Raw genomic sequence first — 18,981 nt, 5'->3', positions numbered from 1 at the left:
GTCTGGGGCAAATGGGCCGTGTGTCTCTTATCATCAGGCAGGCCAGCCCCTGCTTCACACGGCAGCTGAATTCCAGCCATCATCAGAGGGGGCGAGCTCCGCGCACACGCACTCTCCAGGCCTCTGCTGTGTCCCGTTTGCTGATGTCCCAGGGGCCACAGGAAGTCACAGGGCCAAGCCCGGAGTCAGTATGAGGGGTACTACAAAGGGTGTGGACTCACCAGGAGTCAGCCTGTGACAGTGTCAGTGAGGTTTGGCAGTGAGGTCCATTTCCTGGGGGTAGAGACGTTCCGACTGTATTCAAAGACTGCCTTGAGTATTCACAGTAGCCACAAAGACAGTGACGTTAATAATAATAAACTGTTTTCTAGGGACTTAATATTGTGCAATTAATATTAATGCAATTTATTGCAATTTATTAATGCAACTTAATATTATGCAATTTAAAAACATTTTATCTCTAATCTGTACAGCAACTCACAAGACAAGAATTTGAGTCCCTGATTTATCAGTGAGAAAAATCGAAGTTCAAATATGCTAAGTAACTTGCCCAGTGTCCCACATCTAGGATGTGGCTTAAAACTGTCCCGTAGTTCATGAGTGGGATACCCTGGGGCTGTGTTTCTGGAGTCCAGGGACCAGAGGCCCAGCAGCCGCTGGACGCAGGCAGACGGGACTTCTATCAGCGCCCCGTGAGGGACCCCTCCCGCTTATGTCACCACAGTGTCCTACACGACCCTCTGGCTTTATTTCCTGTTGTGACCCCAAGAGCCCTTGTCACTTGGTGGCTGCCTCTTTCCTGACCAGCGGACGTGGGTGTTGTGACTTCCCGGCCCTTCCTCCTGCTGCTCTGTGCCCTCCGGCTTCCCCCACGGCGTCTTCCCTACGTTCCCTCCCTCAGACGATCTGCCTCTTCTCTGAACCCCCGGAGCACTTGCTGATTTAAATCAACCAGTTCAGCACCGGATGCCTTTGACCTTGTGTTGTTACCATGATTATTTTACGTCTTACGGCTCTTCTTTTTGTAACTGCCTAGAAAGCAAGGTCTATCTTATACCTTCTCTGGCTTTTCCTGCCCAACCCTCCAAACAGAGTAGATTCTTACTATGTACTTACTGATGAATTTTATATGTGACATATAGTGTCAACTATACATGTGGGGATTAGAATTGGCACCTGTCAAGACAGGAATTCCACTTGAGTCTGTTTTCTTATAAGGGACAGTGGCTGCCAGAGGTTTCATAGTAGTTTGAATCCAAGCATTACATGGCCCTAATGATCTGTTTTGATAATGGGTAAACCCTTTCTGTCAGCTGAAAAGTACACACACACACCGATAAGGTTTCCATACTTGTACTCGTTGCTTCTCTTGTCTTAAATAACAGATAAAAAGCCGGGAGCCATCGTCAACCGTTCCAACTCCGAAAGCAAGAGCAGTGCCGCCGAGCAGACACCAGCACCAGCGCAGATCATCTCCTCCACCTCTTCAGCCAGGAGAGTGAGTAGTTTGGAATTCGTTTGGCTATTTCCCACTATTGCGGTAACGTACAGTTAGAAAGGCCCTAAAGGTACATTCATGCTTCTTTTTTTTCCTTTAAATTGAGTATAGTTGATTTACGATGTTGGGTTAGTTTCAGGTATACAGCAAAGTGATTTGGTTATACATACATATATATCTTTTTTTTTCACATTTTTTTTCCTTTATAGGTTATTACAAAGTACTTAGTAGAGTTCCCTATGCTGTACGGTACAGTAGGTCCATGTTGTTTATCTATTTTGTATATAGTGGTGTGTATCTGTTAATCCCAAACTCCTAATTTATCCCCCCCTCCTTTCCCCTTTGGTAACCATAAGTTTGTTTTCTATGTCTGTGAGTCTATTTCTGTTTCATAAACAAGCTCATTTGTATCCTTTTTTTTAGATTCCACATATGAGTGATATCATATGGTATTTGTCTTTCTCTGTCTGACTCACTTCACTTAGTATGATAATCTCTAGGTCCATCCATGTTGCTGCAAATGGCATGATTTCACTCTTTTTTATGGCTGAGTAACACTCTGTTGTATATATGTACCACATCTTTATATTCCTGCTTTAGTCAGCTCAGCTGCCATAACAAAATACCACAAACAGGGTGGCTTTAAATAGAAACTTATGTCTCACGGTCTGGAGGCTGGAACTCCAAGATCAAGGTGCTGGCAGGTTCAGTTCATGGTGAGGGCGCTCTTCCTGGCTCTCAGACAACCACCTGGTCTCCAAGTATAATCACACTGGGGGTTAGGGCTTCAGTACGTGGATTTGGAGGAGTGGACACGATATTTGTGTCCATGACTTTGCCCACAGTATATTTTTAAAAAGTATAAAGCCATCACCAAACGGATTTGGCTACAGTGTGTTTAGATGACACAGGCCCTGGTAACCTGGGACCAAGGAAGTGTTGTCAGTTGCCTGTTTTCTTCGTGTCTGAAGTTGAGGTGAGCGTATGTGAAGCTCAGTTGGGCTGGGAAGATAGCCAGCGTCCAGCCTCGATTGTTCTGATGACGCTCTTCTTTTTTTACTTCTCGTGTTCCATTTTACTTTCCTGAGTTAAGTCCTTATAGTCGATGATGAATGGAGAGCAGAGGTTGAAAGCACTTGTTGAAATACGTGAGTGCCTCCGGCAGCCTCCTCAGGCCGCTCAGAAGCTGCCGGCTCCTCGCCGGTGATGCTGCGGCTCCGCAGCGTGTGGGATCGATGTTGAGGAGAACGGGCCCGAGCTCTTTGGAGTGCAGCTCTTGGACAGCTCTGTACTTCTGCAGATGCTAACTTACTGATCTTCCCAGAGCCTCGTGAATGTGCAGGTGGCATTCTGGTGTCCTTGTGGAGGCGAGGCAGCAGAGGCTCAGCTGCGCGCTGGCTCCTGGGAGCGTCCAGTCTCTCAGTCCTGCGCACTCCCCCTGCTTCTGCGCGTGACTAAATCGCCTGCTTTTTTAAGAGGAAAAGTCCTAAATTAAAAAAGATACAAACGCACACCCATACTTATTCTACTTTGCTAAAAGAATGCTGGGAAACATTTCTCCCCTCAGAACCAGGTGGCTTAGAAAGAGCTGACGGGATCGATTCTCTGAAGCTGGAAGGAGCACGTAAATATGTCCATTCAGACGGTCGGGTAAAAGACAAAGCTAAGCATGGTTTTACATTTCTTCTGCGCTTTCACTGTGCCAGGCGGTAGAGGTGGCCTGGTTCTGCAGAAAGACCGACGCATCTAGCAGAGCCCCCACGGCCCAGGAAGAGGCCCACGGCTGCTGGTCTGTAGACCAGATGTGCCCCAGCCTGGTCTTCAGGCTGACACTAGTCTGTGATGTTTTCTGTGGTTTATAGCAGGACGAGATGGTTAAGGACAATGGAAGCTTTCCGTGAAGCCTTCTTTTCTAATGTTAAAATTACTTCTCTCTCTCTCTCTTTTTTTTTTTTCTCTTTCTCTCTTTTTTTTAATGAAATGATGGTACCGGAAATGGTAATCCATTTCTGAAAGCTGTTCTGGCAAAATTTAAAAACTGGCAACTCTGTGACTTGTACCATTTTTTTTTTCTTTTTTAATTTTGCTGCTCGCTGAAATCTGAAATGCTTAGAACTGCTGCCCTCGGTCAAATAAACTATTGTCTTGAAATAAGCAGTTAGAATTTGAGTGGAGTGGCCTTTAGCATCTGTGTGTGTGTTACCTTCCATCAGCTTACCGCAGTCTCATCACAGGACCTTGAAACATAGCGACACCTTGGCCCGCCCTGTGTTTCCCAGTGTCCACGTGTTGTAAGAGGGGTAAGCTCTTTGCCAGGGTTGCAGATGGGCACGTTGAGGCCTGGAGAGGTGAGGTGTCCTGTCCCCAGGCACACAGCGGACAGGAGGGAGCGTGTCACCAGGACTGGGTCAGCACTTAGCCTGCTGTCGTACTCCTCGAGCAGCTCTGCCAGGTGGGAGCTTCTTAGGCTGTCTCTGGCCCAGGAGAAAGGGAGCCCTGCGCGGGCCTGGCCTGCCGCGTGCTTCTCCCTGCTCCGACCCACATCGCCCCACGGAGCTCAGCTGGGGACGGAAAGACCCAAAAGGACCTTCCTTTCCTTTGCTTCGTCCCTCGTAGTTCTCCGGCCTTTTCAACAAGCCGGAAGAGCCCAGAGATGAGTCTCCGTCTTCGTGGAGGCTGGGCCTCAGGAAGACCGGCAGCCAGAACGTGCTGGGCGAGGCGGCCAGGTCCAGGGAGGCCCTGCGGGACCGGGGCACGTCCATCCACCGCTCGGCCTCCAGCCCCCGCATCTCCACTGTGCTGGACACCAGAGAAAAGGTGCAGTTTCCCTCTGTGACAGTGCAACCTCGGGAACAAAGGAAAACATTTTCTAGTCCCTAATTTGATGCTGGAAGTACAGAGTCTTTAAAAGGAGACAGGCGTGTTGATTAATCATGTAGCTCTTTGCTTGCTATTACTTGCTTGGCCAAGAAAGAAGGAGACCCCTTTTCCTTTTGGCATATACCTTCTGTTCATTCTTCCTTACCCTCCTTACCTGGGGCAAAAAAGTGGGTCAGAAGCATGAAGATTTGGATACGGCCTAAAAGGTTCCTCTGAACCAGTAACAGTATTTATTCTTTTTATGTTTAGAAGCAGAGTTCCTTGGTTGAGCTTTCAATCCTAATGAGGCTCAGGCAGAGTAGCACTTAGAGAAACAAATCTTAGTGTCTCATTTTTTCATTAATTGATGTATGATCCGGCTACCTTCTCATCTACTGTTCATCGAGAAGGAGCACGTTTCTGCGTCTTCACTGTGGTTCCAGAGTTCACAGGGCTCGCTTGGTGCACCTCTCTGGGGCTGGGTCTCCTTTAACCACAGACCCCTCGCTCGGTCCTGGGTTTCCGGAGACACTCAGGCCCGAGGTGTGTGGGCTGGATTAGCTCTGGGGCCCATTTGTACCCGAGGCTGCATTTCGAGGAGAAGAACTCGAGAGTGCAGTTGCTGTCTGTGGCTCTTCAGAAGCTCCCTGTCTCTGTAGGGCTGCTGCTTCGTGTGATTGGTGCTGCTCTTTCCTGTTTGATGGCCCTGGCTTTTCCCATGAGAACTATTTCCCTACATGTTGGTTTTTAATGGAGGAGAGTTGGGAATGAGCCTTTGAATGCTAACCTTTCTTAATACCACTCAAACCGGAATTGGTATTGAATCTGGAAGTAAGATTATATAGGTATATTAAGTTCTGCTTTTTTACCCAAAATGTTTTCATCTGTGTCAGAACTCTGCCTTCCCTGTGCGTTCCTTGTTTTGATTTTACAGGAGCGAGAAAGCAGAAGCTCTTTCAGCGCACTGGGGCCGCGGAGGCTGAGCGCCGCCAGCGACCTGGAGGAGAAGGAGAACAGGTACTCCGCACCGGGGCCCCACGGCCGCCCTCCCACCCCGGAGCCCTAGCCCTCCGCCCGCGCCTTGCCGGTGCTGGGCCGTCAGCTCGACCCTCCCGTGTGGGTTCGCTTTAGTCCACAGCTGGCTCTGTGCACATGGGGTCTGTGTCCACCGGAGGCTCAGGCGCTCCTCGTGCCAGGACAGGGCCTGTCCCCTGGGGAACACTAAAAATGTGGTTATTTAATTGAATTGATCAACTTCTAATTTGTAAGTGAAGTCTTCCTCATCAGTTAAAATGAATATGGGAATGTTGAGGTATCGCTGCATCTCAGAGCAGAGCCTGGGCTAGAGCCTTGCTTCTCAAGGTGCGGTCCTCCAGCCAGCAGCACCGGGGCCACTGGAAGCCGTTAGCAGTGCAGAGTCTCAGTCCCGCCCAGACCTGCTGAAGTAGATGGGCGCTTGCACAAAGTCCCCTCGGTGGTTGAAAGGCGCGTTAAAGCTTCGGAAGAACTGCCCTGGGGGACCTCCCCGGGTTACCAGCTGTGGTTAGGAAGAGGTGCCAGGGCCGCTCCTGGGCGTCGCCTGTGTAGGGAGCTGAGGAGGCTCCTTCACTTGTGCGCACGTCCTCTCTGCCTCCCCTGTCCCACCTCTGCTTGCTTTGAGCGGCCCACACCGGGCTGACCTGCCAGGCTTTCTAACTGAGGAACGAAGTGGCCCCTCCTTACGAAAGGGCTCCAGATCCGCACCACAAGCAGTTGGTACCTACTGAGATGGGCTGGCTTTGAAGTTGCTAAAAGGAGGCAGACACGAAGCCTTAACCAGTCCCCCATCTGTGCGGGGAGACTGGTGTATGAACACCTATCTCTTGAAAAGGGCCCCGTTGCTGTCTCTGCAGCCACATGCGCTCTGCCTGCCCGGCCCCCCCTCCCAGTTTGTGCCCTGGACAGAGGGCGGGGCCAGTGTTTTGTTTTGTGTCCGTCCTGCATCCACAGAGAGTCGGCTGCTCACCTGGTGCGGAGTGGCCCCCCCACCCGCCAGCTGCGGAGGGACGGAGCGGAGGGGAGTGAATCTCTGCAGACGGCCGCCCCTTCCACCTACGTGACAACCTACCTGAAAAGGTACCAGGCTCCAAGGCTGGGAGGTGGTTTCCTTCACTCTGGCCGTGGGCAGACGGGCAGTAAATTGCATGCCTTTTTATACCCAGTTAGCACCACAGAAACGAATCAAAAACTGAATTGCTCTTAGATTTCTTGGGAGTGACATCTTAAGTAATTTTAAATCAAAGTTAATTTCTTTCCCTAACTGAATCAGAGTAAGCTAATTCCAAGTTCTCCCCACAGACAGATCTGAATATATACTCCATCCTTTCAGTCCTGTAAAATCTCCAGCCAGATATGACTTCGGGTAGACTCTGAGCAGGACTGAATTTAAGTCGCCCTTGCCCGGTAGCCAGCTCTCCTTCCTCAGCTCAAGTCACGCTTTGGGGGGAGGCAGGGAGGGGCCTGTAGGGTGTAGCGGGGGCAGGATGGGGACAGATGTTAATTGCATTAAAAAAATTTTCATATTGAAGCCTGTTAATTTAGGGACTTGAGTTGTTTTTTTTTTTTTTATGACTTTAATGGCCCTCAGATCCATCAAGATATGAAACTCGCAAGTCTGGTGCAGAGAAGGTACCTGGGTTTCCTTCCCCTTTTCTCATCTGTATACCCCTTTCTGCAGTTATCTTCTTTGCCATGTACCAGCCAGCAAGCAAGGCACCTTTGCCAGAGCCGTTAAGCTATAAGACACACTTAATTAATATTTCCATTTGAACTTCGCTGCTGATGTGGAGGAATCTGATTCTCTTTGCTTCCTCTGGATTCTTTCTTCACTTGTACTCTCTCAACCAAACCCCTCCAACTGCCTCATCATGCCACAGCTTTCATCAGTAGGTTTTTAGGTGATTCTTGGCTACCCTAGGCACAGGCTTTGGCCACAGACTGTGTGTTTGGGATCAAAACCTATTTTCACTTGATAGGAATAATCTCGTCAACCAGTTAATGTCGGAATGTGGAGACTGTGCCATAAATCAAACAGCCACTGTCACCTTTTAACGCCCTTCAGTTCTAAAGATACGTCCTGTAAGAGAGGGCTCAACTTTGAAAGGGAGCAAAGTACAATCATTGATGCCACTGAAGCTTCGTCCTACAGCCTCAGTGCTTTTGGCTTTAATGAGGCTGTTGCCTGTTTGTCTTCGAGGGTGAGGGCTTAGTCTGAATAGATAACTTATTACTCCTTGTAGCTGGATCCAAGCTGAAACCAGGACCAAGAAAACTTCTCTAAGAAAAGAATGTTCTAGAACTTAGGAAAGATGAAGGTGGCATCTTCATCTTCATCTTTAATGTTCAGGCCTGGTGTTATTTTGTGGTAGGGTTGGTGGCTTTCTGGATCCAAGTCATCAGCAGATGGATGGAGTGAGTAGTGTTTGGTTTCATAGATGTCGTTTGGCATAATCATGGTGAACAGAGGAGAGGGGACACTTCTCTTTAGGGTGGGAAGCGTGCTTAATTATGTGAGCATGTTTGAGAAAATATCTACAGCTTGCTCTATACCTTGGACTTCCAAAGCTTTTCTTCTGTAATCCTAAAGCACTTTTTTATTTTACAAATCTTATGATCTTTCACAAGGAAAGAATCATATACAATCACTGTTTCAAACAGAAAGTGTGGATAGACATTTGTCATTCTTGGACTATGCCAAACCTCAGAAACTTTCCATTTTCAGTCTCCTTATTTTTTAGGCAGAAATTCCTTTTATAACAGCCCAGTAAAATGCATCTTTTGTCGAAGAAGTCTTCCTGGCTTTTTTGGGTCACCCCCGCCTCAAGTGTTTCATTATTATTATAAGTCAAGAAGTTTTTTTAAAAATTCTAATCCAAATAATTTTTTGCCGCAGTTGAGATGGTTCCTACCTTTCTTCAGCTGAGACAGGGGAAAGCTGTCCTCTGTTGCCTGTACAGTATTACTTGCTAGACCTAAACCTTGAAATCCTCCCAAGGCGTTTTGGCCTCTGTCCTCTTCTCTACTCTTTAATCCTGAGTCTCTGCTCCAAACCCTCTGCAGATTCTCGGGCTCACTTTAGCTTTTGCAGTGTTGCTTCTGTCTCCGGGAAGCAGCTGGGGTCGCGTGACTTTGTCGGGGGTGTTGGAGTTCTTCTTTCCAGCGCGCTGCCTCTGCCGCCCGTCTGCCCCTCCCCCAGCCCCACTCCACCCGTGCGCTCCGCTCCCTCCTTCCTGTTGCTCTTCATCTCTCCTCCTCCCCGCGCCTTCCCTCTGTGGGGTGATGGACAGAGGCCTGCGTGCTGCCGGGGCCCTGCCCTGCTCGAGCTGGGCTGGGCCCCTCCGCTTCCCAGCTGTCGTGCCCTCTCTCCATCCACCTCCTTTAAGCACGTAGTCTGGGTGGGGAGGTGGTGCTGGGAGGGGGGCGAGCAGCGTGTCCTGAAGGAAGTGACCGTGTGCTGTTTTGCAGTGCGTCCTGTGGTGGACGTAGTGGCCCCTCAAGCCCCTACCTCTCAGCCAATCACAACCCACCTCCTGCTGCCTCACTCATTACCATTGGTTCCTCCAGCTCTGGGGCGGCAGGTAGCAGCCCGCCGCCTGCTCCCCTGCTCCACTCAGTGCAGACACTGCTGCATCTGTGCACCACGCAGGTAAGGCTGCTGGGGGCCGCTGGAGTCACATCTGGAGGCTCCAGCCAGGAGACTCCGGACTCCTGGAGAGTGTCCCTGAGTCAGTGAGGACGCTTTTGCTCTGACCTGTGTCGGCCAGGCAGCAGCTGCTCGTCAGGTAACCGTAGGGCATGCTTAGGCCTTGCCTCCTGGTAGCTCTCCCAGCTGGGTTACAACGTGAGGGCTCCAGCTATTGTGCTAAATCGCATGTTACAAACAGCCCACATGTCATTTATACTAATTTCCCAGGAAGTATCAGGAGGGATCTCTTCTGTTTACTCTTTTTGGAAGATGGCATTCAACCCAAATCGAAAGGGACGCTAATTCTTGTCCCAGAAGCCTCCTACAACCCCCTTCTGAGAATTTCCAGCAGTGGGTGTTTTGCGGCACCCACTGTGGGAAGGAGGAGATGTGTGTTTGTCTCCACTCTGTTGCCGGCTGACACCTTCTTGGTTTCTAGCTCATCTGAGGGGTGGCACGGGCAGAGTGTCATGTGAACCTGGGGCAGAACTTCAGCTGTGGTTGTGAATGTGGTCAGAGATATTTTCCTTTGGGTGCAGCACAGGGGCTCCTCCACTGGGTCTTGTTTCTACAGCTGACACAAAGAAAATGAAAAATGTCATCGAGGCCAGTGTTGCAGCAAGGACACGGCTGGTGGTGGTGCCCGACTGGCCACTGGGTTTCTTTTCCTGACAAAAGTGGGGCTCATTTGTTTGGCCAGGTGGGGTGGCTTATGATGGACCGCTTCTAACAATACTGTATGATTATTTATACATTTACTAGGCCCCATAACAATCCATGTGCACAGGCATGGTTAACGTTAGCCCCACAGATGGAGACACTGAAGCACAGAGAGGCTACTGATTAATTCAGAGCGAGGCCTGGGAAAGAATGGTAATGGCCACCCTTTGTTGAACCCCAGCGTGTGCCAGGCGTGGGGCTCGTACCGTACAGAATTACATCAGGACTTGCTTTACTCACACATAACAGTGTATCCAAATGATACTGACTAGGTTTATTTTAAAGGTTTATTTTTTTTCTCTCAGTTAAGACAGTCCAGAAATAGGCAGTGCTGGCACATAGCTCCAGAGCCACCAAAGGGTCTGTGTTCCTTCTGTCTTTCCGCTTCACAATGTTTAGATCGTGGCTTCCATTTCCATGGGTTGCCTAATGGTCCAAAATAGCTGCTAGCGTTCTAGCCATCATGGCTGTATTCTAGGCAGGGAGGAGGAGGAAAGGGGGAAGTATGCGAAGAGGGAATGCCTCTGAACTGAGAATTTCCCCAGACGCACTGATCTTCTGCTCGTGTCTCCCTGGCTACGTCTAGCGACCAGGGAGACTTTGAAAAGTGTGGATTTTTAGCTAGGCACATTGATGCCTTGAATAATAGGGTCTTGTTAGTAAGGAGGGAAAGGGACATGAACATGGGTGAGGCAGCTGGCTGTGTTACATGTGGTCCTAAAGAGCCCTCCAGTGTATGGAACATTATCCTCATTTTATGGATGAGGAAGCTGAGACCAAAAATATAATGATCTGCCCGAGGTCACTCGGCCAGGAAGGAGCAACCACGGCAGGATTGGAGCCTGGATTTGTGCGTTTGGGGGCTCTTTGCTTTTTCACTATTTTCTTTCCACTGAGTTTATCTTTTATTGTGGGCACTATACTGAGTGTTCCACAGACATTTGATTGAATCATCACAAGATCCCTGCACTTCAAGGCAGCATTATCCCCATTTTACAGGGAAGAGATCGGAGAGGTTACACTCAGCCCCAGGTGGTTCCAGAGCCTCCGATCCCTGCTCTGGAGCTTCCTCTGTTCGGATCCTAACAACCTCCTTGTAAAATTATATACTTCAAAATAATAGCAAGAATCCTATTCTGTAATTTGACAAATAAAATCCTTGGCGTTTCTCCAGCATAAGAAGTTGCAGAGACCGAAGCGTGTTACTAAGCTAAAAGGAACTCCATGCGCGGCTTCGACAAGCGCAATGATTTTATAGCTTTGTCCCTGGCTGACTTCATTAGCGCTTCCTATGGGCGCATACATCTTGTAAGTCTGAGGAATTATTTGCCTTGTGAAATGTCACCTTCTTTTCTGAGCTATTAATTGCTTCTGGAGAAGTGGCTTGTATTTTTTAGATACCACTTCAAAACTGTTCTAATTTTATACTGGCATCTAGGTACCATATTTGGGTTTTTATGATCTGATTAATTCTTTCAAGCTTATTATAATAATGTGATTATTTGAAAATGAGCTTATAGCTCCTTATAAGCATTCTGGTAATTCTAAGTAGGTGAAAAAACCAGATTTTTAGCATTCATTATTTTCATTTCTTTCTCCATCTTTGTGAGTATCAATTTTGGATCTCTGTTACCCCAGCAACAAGCTGTGACATCACAAATGATAGCTTTTTGGGTGGAAAGCCAATGGTTGATCTCAACTCTTTGTTAAGAAACAAAGGTCTTGTTTTCATGTAAATGAATGTAATTGTACAGCTTGCTGTTGGAAAGTCTGTAGTTAAGGTTGCGTGTAGAATCCTGTTAGTTTTGGTTTCAGTCTTTCCTGTCTGCAGTTATGAATACGGACAATCAGGCATTTGGTTCCGTGGAAAGAGAGCAGTTGCTAAGCTAGGTGAGGTTGCCGAGTGTCTGTCGAGTGTGTCTGGGTGATCCAGGAGGACGGCCGTCCACTGTGAGGCCACCGCAGGCACTCACTGCCCGGGGCTGAAGGGCAGTGACGTGATCGTAAGTGACTTCAGTGTCTGTTGTGTGTGTGTGGAGACCAGATGGTGCTCAGGACTCATTCAGAGCTCTCTCGCATGTGTCACTATCTTGCCTTGTGCCATAGCTAATCAAAAAACAATTTTTTTCTAATCTCAAGTAAAAAATATTTTCCGTAAAACATACTGCTTGGGCAGAAGATATCAGACGGAAAGCGTAATCACTGTTCTAAGATTTAAGAGCTCAGAATTAAGAAAGCAGACCAACCCCAGACAAATTCTGAGCGAGAAGATTCTCTGGGTAAACCCACCTCGAAGCGCTGTCTCTGCCACTGCGTTGTGTGCGTGCCTGACCGTTCTCTTTCTGCTTGTGTCCTTTTGATTTCAGGCCTTCTTACAAATCCCAGGCTAACTCCGCAGCGGAGAGAACAGTAGACGGTGTCTCTTGCGGCACCCCGCTCTGTGTGATCACGAATCGCCCCCCACCTAGCACTGCCAATGGGGTTACAGCTGCCGCTCTGCTCTCCACTCCTGGAACGGACTCCTCTGTGGAAGCCAGGGAGAGGAGGAGGTGTGTTACGACTGATGTCACTTGTGGGGTTCTGCTTTGAGGTAGTAGGTAGCGGGGTGGGCGTGAAGTGTTTTCCCCAGCCGCACGTACTTCTGTGAAAACGAGTCTTCATGTTACAGCGTGGGTTTTCTCTTTTGCCTCTGGGAGATTTTTGGTAGAGATCTTAATTCTTTCTGATTATTTAACGTAGGTACTTCTTCTGTTACGGATCTGTGGGCATTTCTTCTTTCTGTTTGTCTTACGAGAGAGATGGCTGTCAGGCACTGTTTCCCCCTTTTGTGACGGAGCAGCTGAGCAGAGAGAAGCGTCTTTGGTTTGGCTCTGGTGGTCCACGACGACTGCTGGCAGCAGAGAAGAGCAGTGATATGATAAAAGGCTCAGAGAAACGGAGCTAGGATGTGCAGTTTTGATGAATCTGAGACGAATACCAGAAAAGGAAGTGGATGGCACATGATGATACTGTAGAGGGATGGTGGCCAACTGTTCTGCAGGCTCCTTGGAGGGATGGTGGGAGCAGCCGTGAGCGGACCTCAGAGAGATCTAAGGCAGAAGCTAAGAGAACCTTCTGAGACCATGGAAGGTGTGACCAAGGAGAGCAGGCCATTTTCTTCCACTAGAAGAAGCGGTAAAAATAGAATGCATTCCATTTGGGAGTTTCAGATCTACATAAAGACTGAAGCCATAATTATCCCTTTTTTAAGACTAGAAAAAGAGGTCAAATCTTACCAAAATTTAGATTTCACTTTGACTTCATTTTATTTTGAATATCCAAAGGAAGGAGGTGTATATTTCCGAGTGTCTATATGTGTAACAAGGCAGCGTGTCATTTCAGCTACAAGGTACAATGAGTTAAACTTTTTAGACGTTCGTTTATTATAAAGATAGCTCTAAGACATGCATCTTGAGAAGAAACAGAAGGAAGATGTTAAGTTGAAAAAGAGTGTTTTTCTCCTTTCCTCCCTTTCTTTTTTCATTTCTTTACGTACAACTTGAAGAAATTCCATTTTCTGGGCTAAGAGATTGCAGAGCTAACAGTTGTCATCTTTTAATAGGCTTACAGCCAGGAAAGTTCTAATAAATCAATCTTCAATATTTAATGTCTATTTCATAGCTCAGACGTTACTTAGATACTGTTAGTTTCATCTAGAAACTAAATGCGAAAGCAATCTTTCATTAGCTGGGGAAAAAAACTCCCTTTAAAAACTCCTTCTGAGCTGAGACAAGTGAAATGAGTTAAATTCATCATTAAGATCATGGTCCCTGGAAGGATGCGTAAACCAGGTTCTTTATCAAACTGCATTATTAAATATTTAGTTGCATGAACCATTATTTAGAGAAATCTAGAGAAACGATTGCTGTCTTCTGGGAATTTTATAACCTGTGATCAATAACCTGTTACAGATTGTGATTTTTGTTTTAGAAGTTTTATTCAAGCCACAAATATTTATTGAGTACCAGCCGTGTGCCACATGTTTTGTAGAACTAGGATGTATTTCCTCAAGGAGCAGCAAATGTAAGAATAAAAGAATTAGGTCAAGATATTAATGAATTGTAATACGAATGGGGTATATCAAGATGAGTGCACTTTAGGGATGGCACAAAATAGGTATAGATATTTGTTAGATAAACAATAATTATTAGATAATAAAATAAATAGCTGGCACAAGATAAATAGCTGGGAGGGTATTAGATAAAGAGCTGTTGGACTCAGTCACTTGATCTGTAGCAGCGTTTATTCCTTCCAGAATTTGCTGAGCACCTGCTGTTGCCAAGTACTGTGACAAGCCCAGACCGCACAGCCATGAGCTGACGAGTATGGTCTGAGCCGCTGCGAAGTGTATACGTTAGTGAAGAGGAACGAGGGTAGTTACACTTGTGATAGATGCTGTGTGTGGTGCTTTACAGAAGATCCGCCTACTGTAGACTCGCCTTCTCGGGGTGGGGGTGTGATGCCCGAGTGGGAACTGCAGGGCAAATAACAGCCGGGGAGGGGGAGGGGCGGGCGTTCCAGGCAGAGCAGACAGCCACCGCAGAGACACCAAGGCGGGGGACGGTGCTCGATCCTTCGGAGACGCTGGAAGGAGACATGGTGGCTGGAGTGTAGCGAGTGAGGGACAGAGCCGTCTGCGGTGAGGCCCGCGGCGCAGGCAGGGCTCCGTGATGCAGCTCACCCGCAGCGAGGAGGTTGTGGGTTTATGTGCCGAGAACCATGGTGAGCCACCGGAAGAGTTTTTTGAACCGCTTTGCAGAGATGTGCTTCACACAGCATGTAATTTACCAGTTCAACGCAGCCATCACCACAGTCAATTTTAGAGCATTTTCATCACCTTAAAAAGAAACCCCGTAGCCTTTAGCTGTCGCCACCCCGTCTCCCCCTGCCCCCGAGGCCTAAGCAACCACTCATCTACTTTCTGTTTCTGTCAAGCTGCGTGCTCTGGAGATTTCATCCAAATGGAATCAGTATGTGGTCTTCTGTGACTGGCTCCTTTCCCTCAGCAGCATGTTTTCAAGATTCATCTGTGTTGTGGCGTGCATCGGTACTTTATTCTTTTCATGGCCAGATACTGTTTCGTTACGTGGATATACTGCATTTTGTGTGCCATTCATAGGGTGGGGGACATTTGGGTTGTCTCCACCTTTCAGCTATTTGAAGAATGTTATTATAAACATTCATGTACAAGTTTTTGTGTGAACATATGTTTTCATTTCTCTTGGGTGTGTACCTAGGAGTAGAATTTCTGGGTCATCTGTCAGTAGAAGATTTGAGACAAAAAAAAAAAGTTGATGTGACTTACATTTTTAAAAATTCTGCCTTTTAAACTCTGGTTGCAGTATTACATACAAAGTGGACAGGGGAGGAATGGACAGGAATGGATGTGAGATGACCAGTTAGGAGACCCCTGCAGAGGAGCGAGCGTGAAGAAGACCAGTAGCTGGCACTGAGGTAGTCGTTGGAGGAGACGGAAAAGAGTGAATGTGCTCAACGTTTGTTTAGGAGGTGGTTCCAGCAGCACGGCAGACAGGCCCACAGGGCCCTGTTCCTATTATAAACAGACGAAAGGGTGGCTCAGTTCAGAAGAATGAAAGAGAACTCCCAGCTGACAAAAATGAGGAGACCCCAGAAGCCAGATGGTCTGAGTGGCCCAGGGTGGAGTGAGACCTGGAGCCTGGAGGCTCTGGTTTAGCGCCGTGTGTGGATGTAGGACGCGTGGCTGTGGACCTGGCTAGGCTTGGATCCACCACCGAGAACCTGAGTAGAGCTGGAATTCTCAAAGGGCTGCCCAGTTCTTTGCCCACAGTCCAAAGATGTGTCAAGAGTCCAGGCAGGTATTTTTCTTAAGAACATATATAGGGACTTCCCTGGTGGCACGGTGGTTAGGAATCCGCCTGCCAATGCAGGGGACACGGGTTTGAGCCCTGGTCCAGGAAGATCCCACATGCCACGGAGCAGCTGAGCCCGTGCGCCACAACGACTGAGCCTGCGCTCTAGAGCCCGTGAGCCACAGCTACTGAACCTGCACGCCGAAGCTACTGAAGCCCACGTGCCTAGAGCCCGTGCTCCGCAACAAGAGAAGCCACCACAATGAGAAGCCCGCGCGCCGCAACGAAGAGTAGGCCCCGCTCGCCGCAACTAGAGAAAGCCCGTGCGCAGCAACAAAAACCGAACACAACCCCAAAATTAATCAGTCAATCAGTCCACTTCTTACCTAAAAAAAAAAAGACTGTATATATTTTCTAAAGAATATGTTTATATACTCTTTCTGAGATTCTTCTCCATTATAGGTTATTACAAGATATTGAATACAGTTTCCTGTGTTATACAGTAGTCTTTGTTGTCAGAAAAGTCTTTTATGGGATATTTTTACTACCCGTATAGTTTGGAAATCCCAAGCCAAGAATTTAACATAGGAAGTAGGTCTGTACTCTTAAAATTTGGGGGCCATCATGGCACAAACAAATTCAAAGATACCTTGAAGATAAACACATCTTCAACCTGGGGTCCAAGGGATTTCTGTACAACAGTCCCCACCAGAGACAGACTCACACAGAACACTGTGAACACTGGGGAGGGAGAGGCACCATGAGGGAGAGCTCCCGGGGCAGGGTCTAGATGCTCAGGATGCAGACGAGCGGCAGACAGCAACCTCAGACCGTGACTTCAGTTGGTGATGTCGACAAAGATTAGTCAGTTGATCTCAGAAAGAAGCGGAGAATCTTATTTGAGCCAGATTTGAGGATTGTAACCCGGAAGAACATCTCAGCGAGCTCCAAGAACCGTTCCTCCCCTTAGAGGTCACGGCACAGTAGCGTAAGTTCTTGAGACACAAGGCTGTACGCGAAATGACGTCTTATTGACAGGTCACACAAGCCACGTCTGAGCGTCATCGTGGCCCCATCAAGAAGGAAGGTTATCTTTAAGGCGCCGTCTCGTTGGTGCTGGGAGAACACTGCTCTTCGTGGCTGAGCAGGTGTTCCTGCCGACGGAGGTTTGGTCGATGTAAAATGCAGATTCGCCCTGCACAGTAAGGGGGAGAGTGGGGCCAGAGGGCAGAGCAGATGTGCTTATGTTTGAATTGTTCTTGTCTTGCCATAAGATATGAACTTGATCTCACAGTAACAATAGTTAGAAGTGACCAGCTGTACTAAAGCTAGAGAGAGCATCTAGAGGAGCAGTGAGGTAAGTGCATCAGGATGCAGACGCACTGTGGTATCTGGTAGAGAGCTGCTACGGGAACCTGCGTGTGTAAGGCGTCTAACAGCCGTCTAGGGAGAGGCTGCTGTGTGCCCGGCGCAGGGGCGTTACGGATCCAAGGTCAGGGAAAAGCTAGAGCGTGTCCGTGTGGAAGGCAGCTCAGAAGCTGCAGCACAGTGTCCGATGTGGGAACAGAGCGGGTCTGGAGTAGAGGGGCAGGGAAGGGGCCGCAGAGGAGGTGCCTGGGCTTGAGTTTTGAGAGGCTGGTCGTAACAGGAGGGTGGTATTTTAGAGGGACCTGAGAAATTCGGGGACAAGTTCACTGTGCCTGGCACTGGGAGGAGGGCAAGGCCAGTGCAGCGTTTCCGCAGGTGTCTTGTGTGAAGCAGATTTAGATGCAGAAAAAAACTGTTCTGTGGCCCAGCGGATTTGTGAAACGACGGCTTAAACACAGCTAAACACAGGTTGCTCCAAAACCTGGGGATCGCTCCTTTCCAGGGCGTGGGGCTGGTTAGAATTTGCACAGTTGCCAAATTTGTGTGTCCATCGATTAGTTTTGTTTTTTCACAGAAACCTGACTGGTACTCCATTGGGAATACTTTGGAAATTGTGGCGCTAGAGAGAGGCGGGCAGGAACCGCATGGTGTAGTTTCTGTCTGTGCTGTGCTGAGAAACTTGAACTTCCGCTCTCAGAGCTGTGGACTGGAGTGCTTTCAGCCGGGGAATGGCTTGATCGAATAAAACGTCATTTAAGCCTTTACAGAATTAAAGCCGTTTAATTCAGTTTCTCCTTCAGAGAAACACACGCTGAAAGAAAACAAGCACATGTTTTGAAAACAGCTAAGTTTCCCTTCTGAAAGAGCATGCTGGGTACTAATTCTTCTCGTGAAGCCGCAGCATGCTCTGTAGCCAGCTCCTTGTGGAAGCATTTTGGCTCTTGCTGGGAAGTGGAGGCCTGGAGCCTGTGTTGGCAGGTCCCGTTGGAAACAATTAGCGTCAGGCAAGTGGGTCTTGAAACTGGCCATAGCAAGCCCTGACCAGCAGAAAAGTCATCTCAGAAAGAATCCCTGTTCGCAGGGTAACTAGAGCTCGTGCATTGGGGTGTGGGTCTTCCCATGGAACCGGCGCACCTGACTTTCCCTTTCTGAGCCGGGTTTGTTCGAAGAGGGGGGAGTGGGCGCGTGTAGCACTGGCCGGGGGTGGGGTGCGGCCCTCCGGGAGGGGGGGCCCTTCGCTCAGCCTGTGAACTACACATATGATTACAGACGCATCAGGAGGCAGGGCTGGATGCAGGGGTCATTATGATACCAAACCGTGATCAACACGGAAGAGTGATCCACACGGAAAGGTGAACACTAGACTTTTCTGAGGGATGATGGGTAATTTTTATTTTATTTTTATTTTTATTTTTTTCCTGTATTTTCCAAAGTTCCAGAGTGATGAAGAATTGCCATTGTAATGGGGGTGGGGAGGCAGATGAGCTTGAAAAAAAATTAATCCTGTGGACAACAGTCTCTATTATGATGTAAGTCTGTGAAGGTGGCCACAGTCATTGAAGAGTAGACACAGGAGTCAAGCGAGTCAGGATAATTTATGCAGGATTCTAGACAATGTGTGATTTTGTTACGTAAGCTCAGGGCAGGACCTCTGAAAGTTCATTACTTTTGAGAAGGGCACAATCTTGGACTTACAAAGTTCCTTTTTAAAATTTTGTTTCTTTTTCTTTGTTTTTTTTTTCTGAAAAGCTCCCCTGTGACCAGTGTGTTCCTTTTACCTGATGGAAAGGAAGAGGAGTTATGCCCCTGTTTTGCAGATGGAAATGCCGAGGCCCTAAGAGCATGGAGTGATTTGCCTGATACCACACCTTGAGTCAGGCACAGTGGAGACCATAACTCAGGCCTCTTTTTCCTTCGCATTGAACTCACTAACCATGTCTTCT

At 48.1% G+C, this 18,981-nt stretch overlaps 1 protein-coding gene across 12 annotated transcripts in view; it reads left to right on the top strand.

The window, feature by feature from the left end:
* Positions 1-18,981, top strand: part of PPP1R12B (protein phosphatase 1 regulatory subunit 12B) — a 192,951-nt gene that overhangs the window by 67,736 nt on the left and 106,234 nt on the right. For 10 of the 12 annotated variants that reach the window (XM_082857390.1, XM_082857389.1, XM_082857388.1 and 7 more), the window contains 5 exons: positions 1,386-1,498; positions 4,115-4,315; positions 5,292-5,374; positions 6,347-6,472; positions 12,167-12,349. In XM_082857390.1, the coding sequence (XP_082713516.1) occupies positions 1,386-1,498; positions 4,115-4,315; positions 5,292-5,374; positions 6,347-6,472; positions 12,167-12,349 (706 nt within the window). Of the gene's footprint in view, positions 1-1,385; positions 1,499-4,114; positions 4,316-5,291; positions 5,375-6,346; positions 6,473-6,983; positions 7,025-12,166; positions 12,350-18,981 lie in introns of those variants that run through there. The other 2 variants (XM_082857384.1, XM_082857385.1) reach the window with 2 other exon arrangements.

Source organism: Leucopleurus acutus (genome assembly GCF_964270905.1).
Source record: "Leucopleurus acutus genome assembly, chromosome: 2".
Lineage (NCBI taxonomy): Eukaryota > Metazoa > Chordata > Mammalia > Artiodactyla > Delphinidae > Leucopleurus > Leucopleurus acutus.
This window is presented reverse-complemented; position numbering and strand designations above follow the sequence as displayed.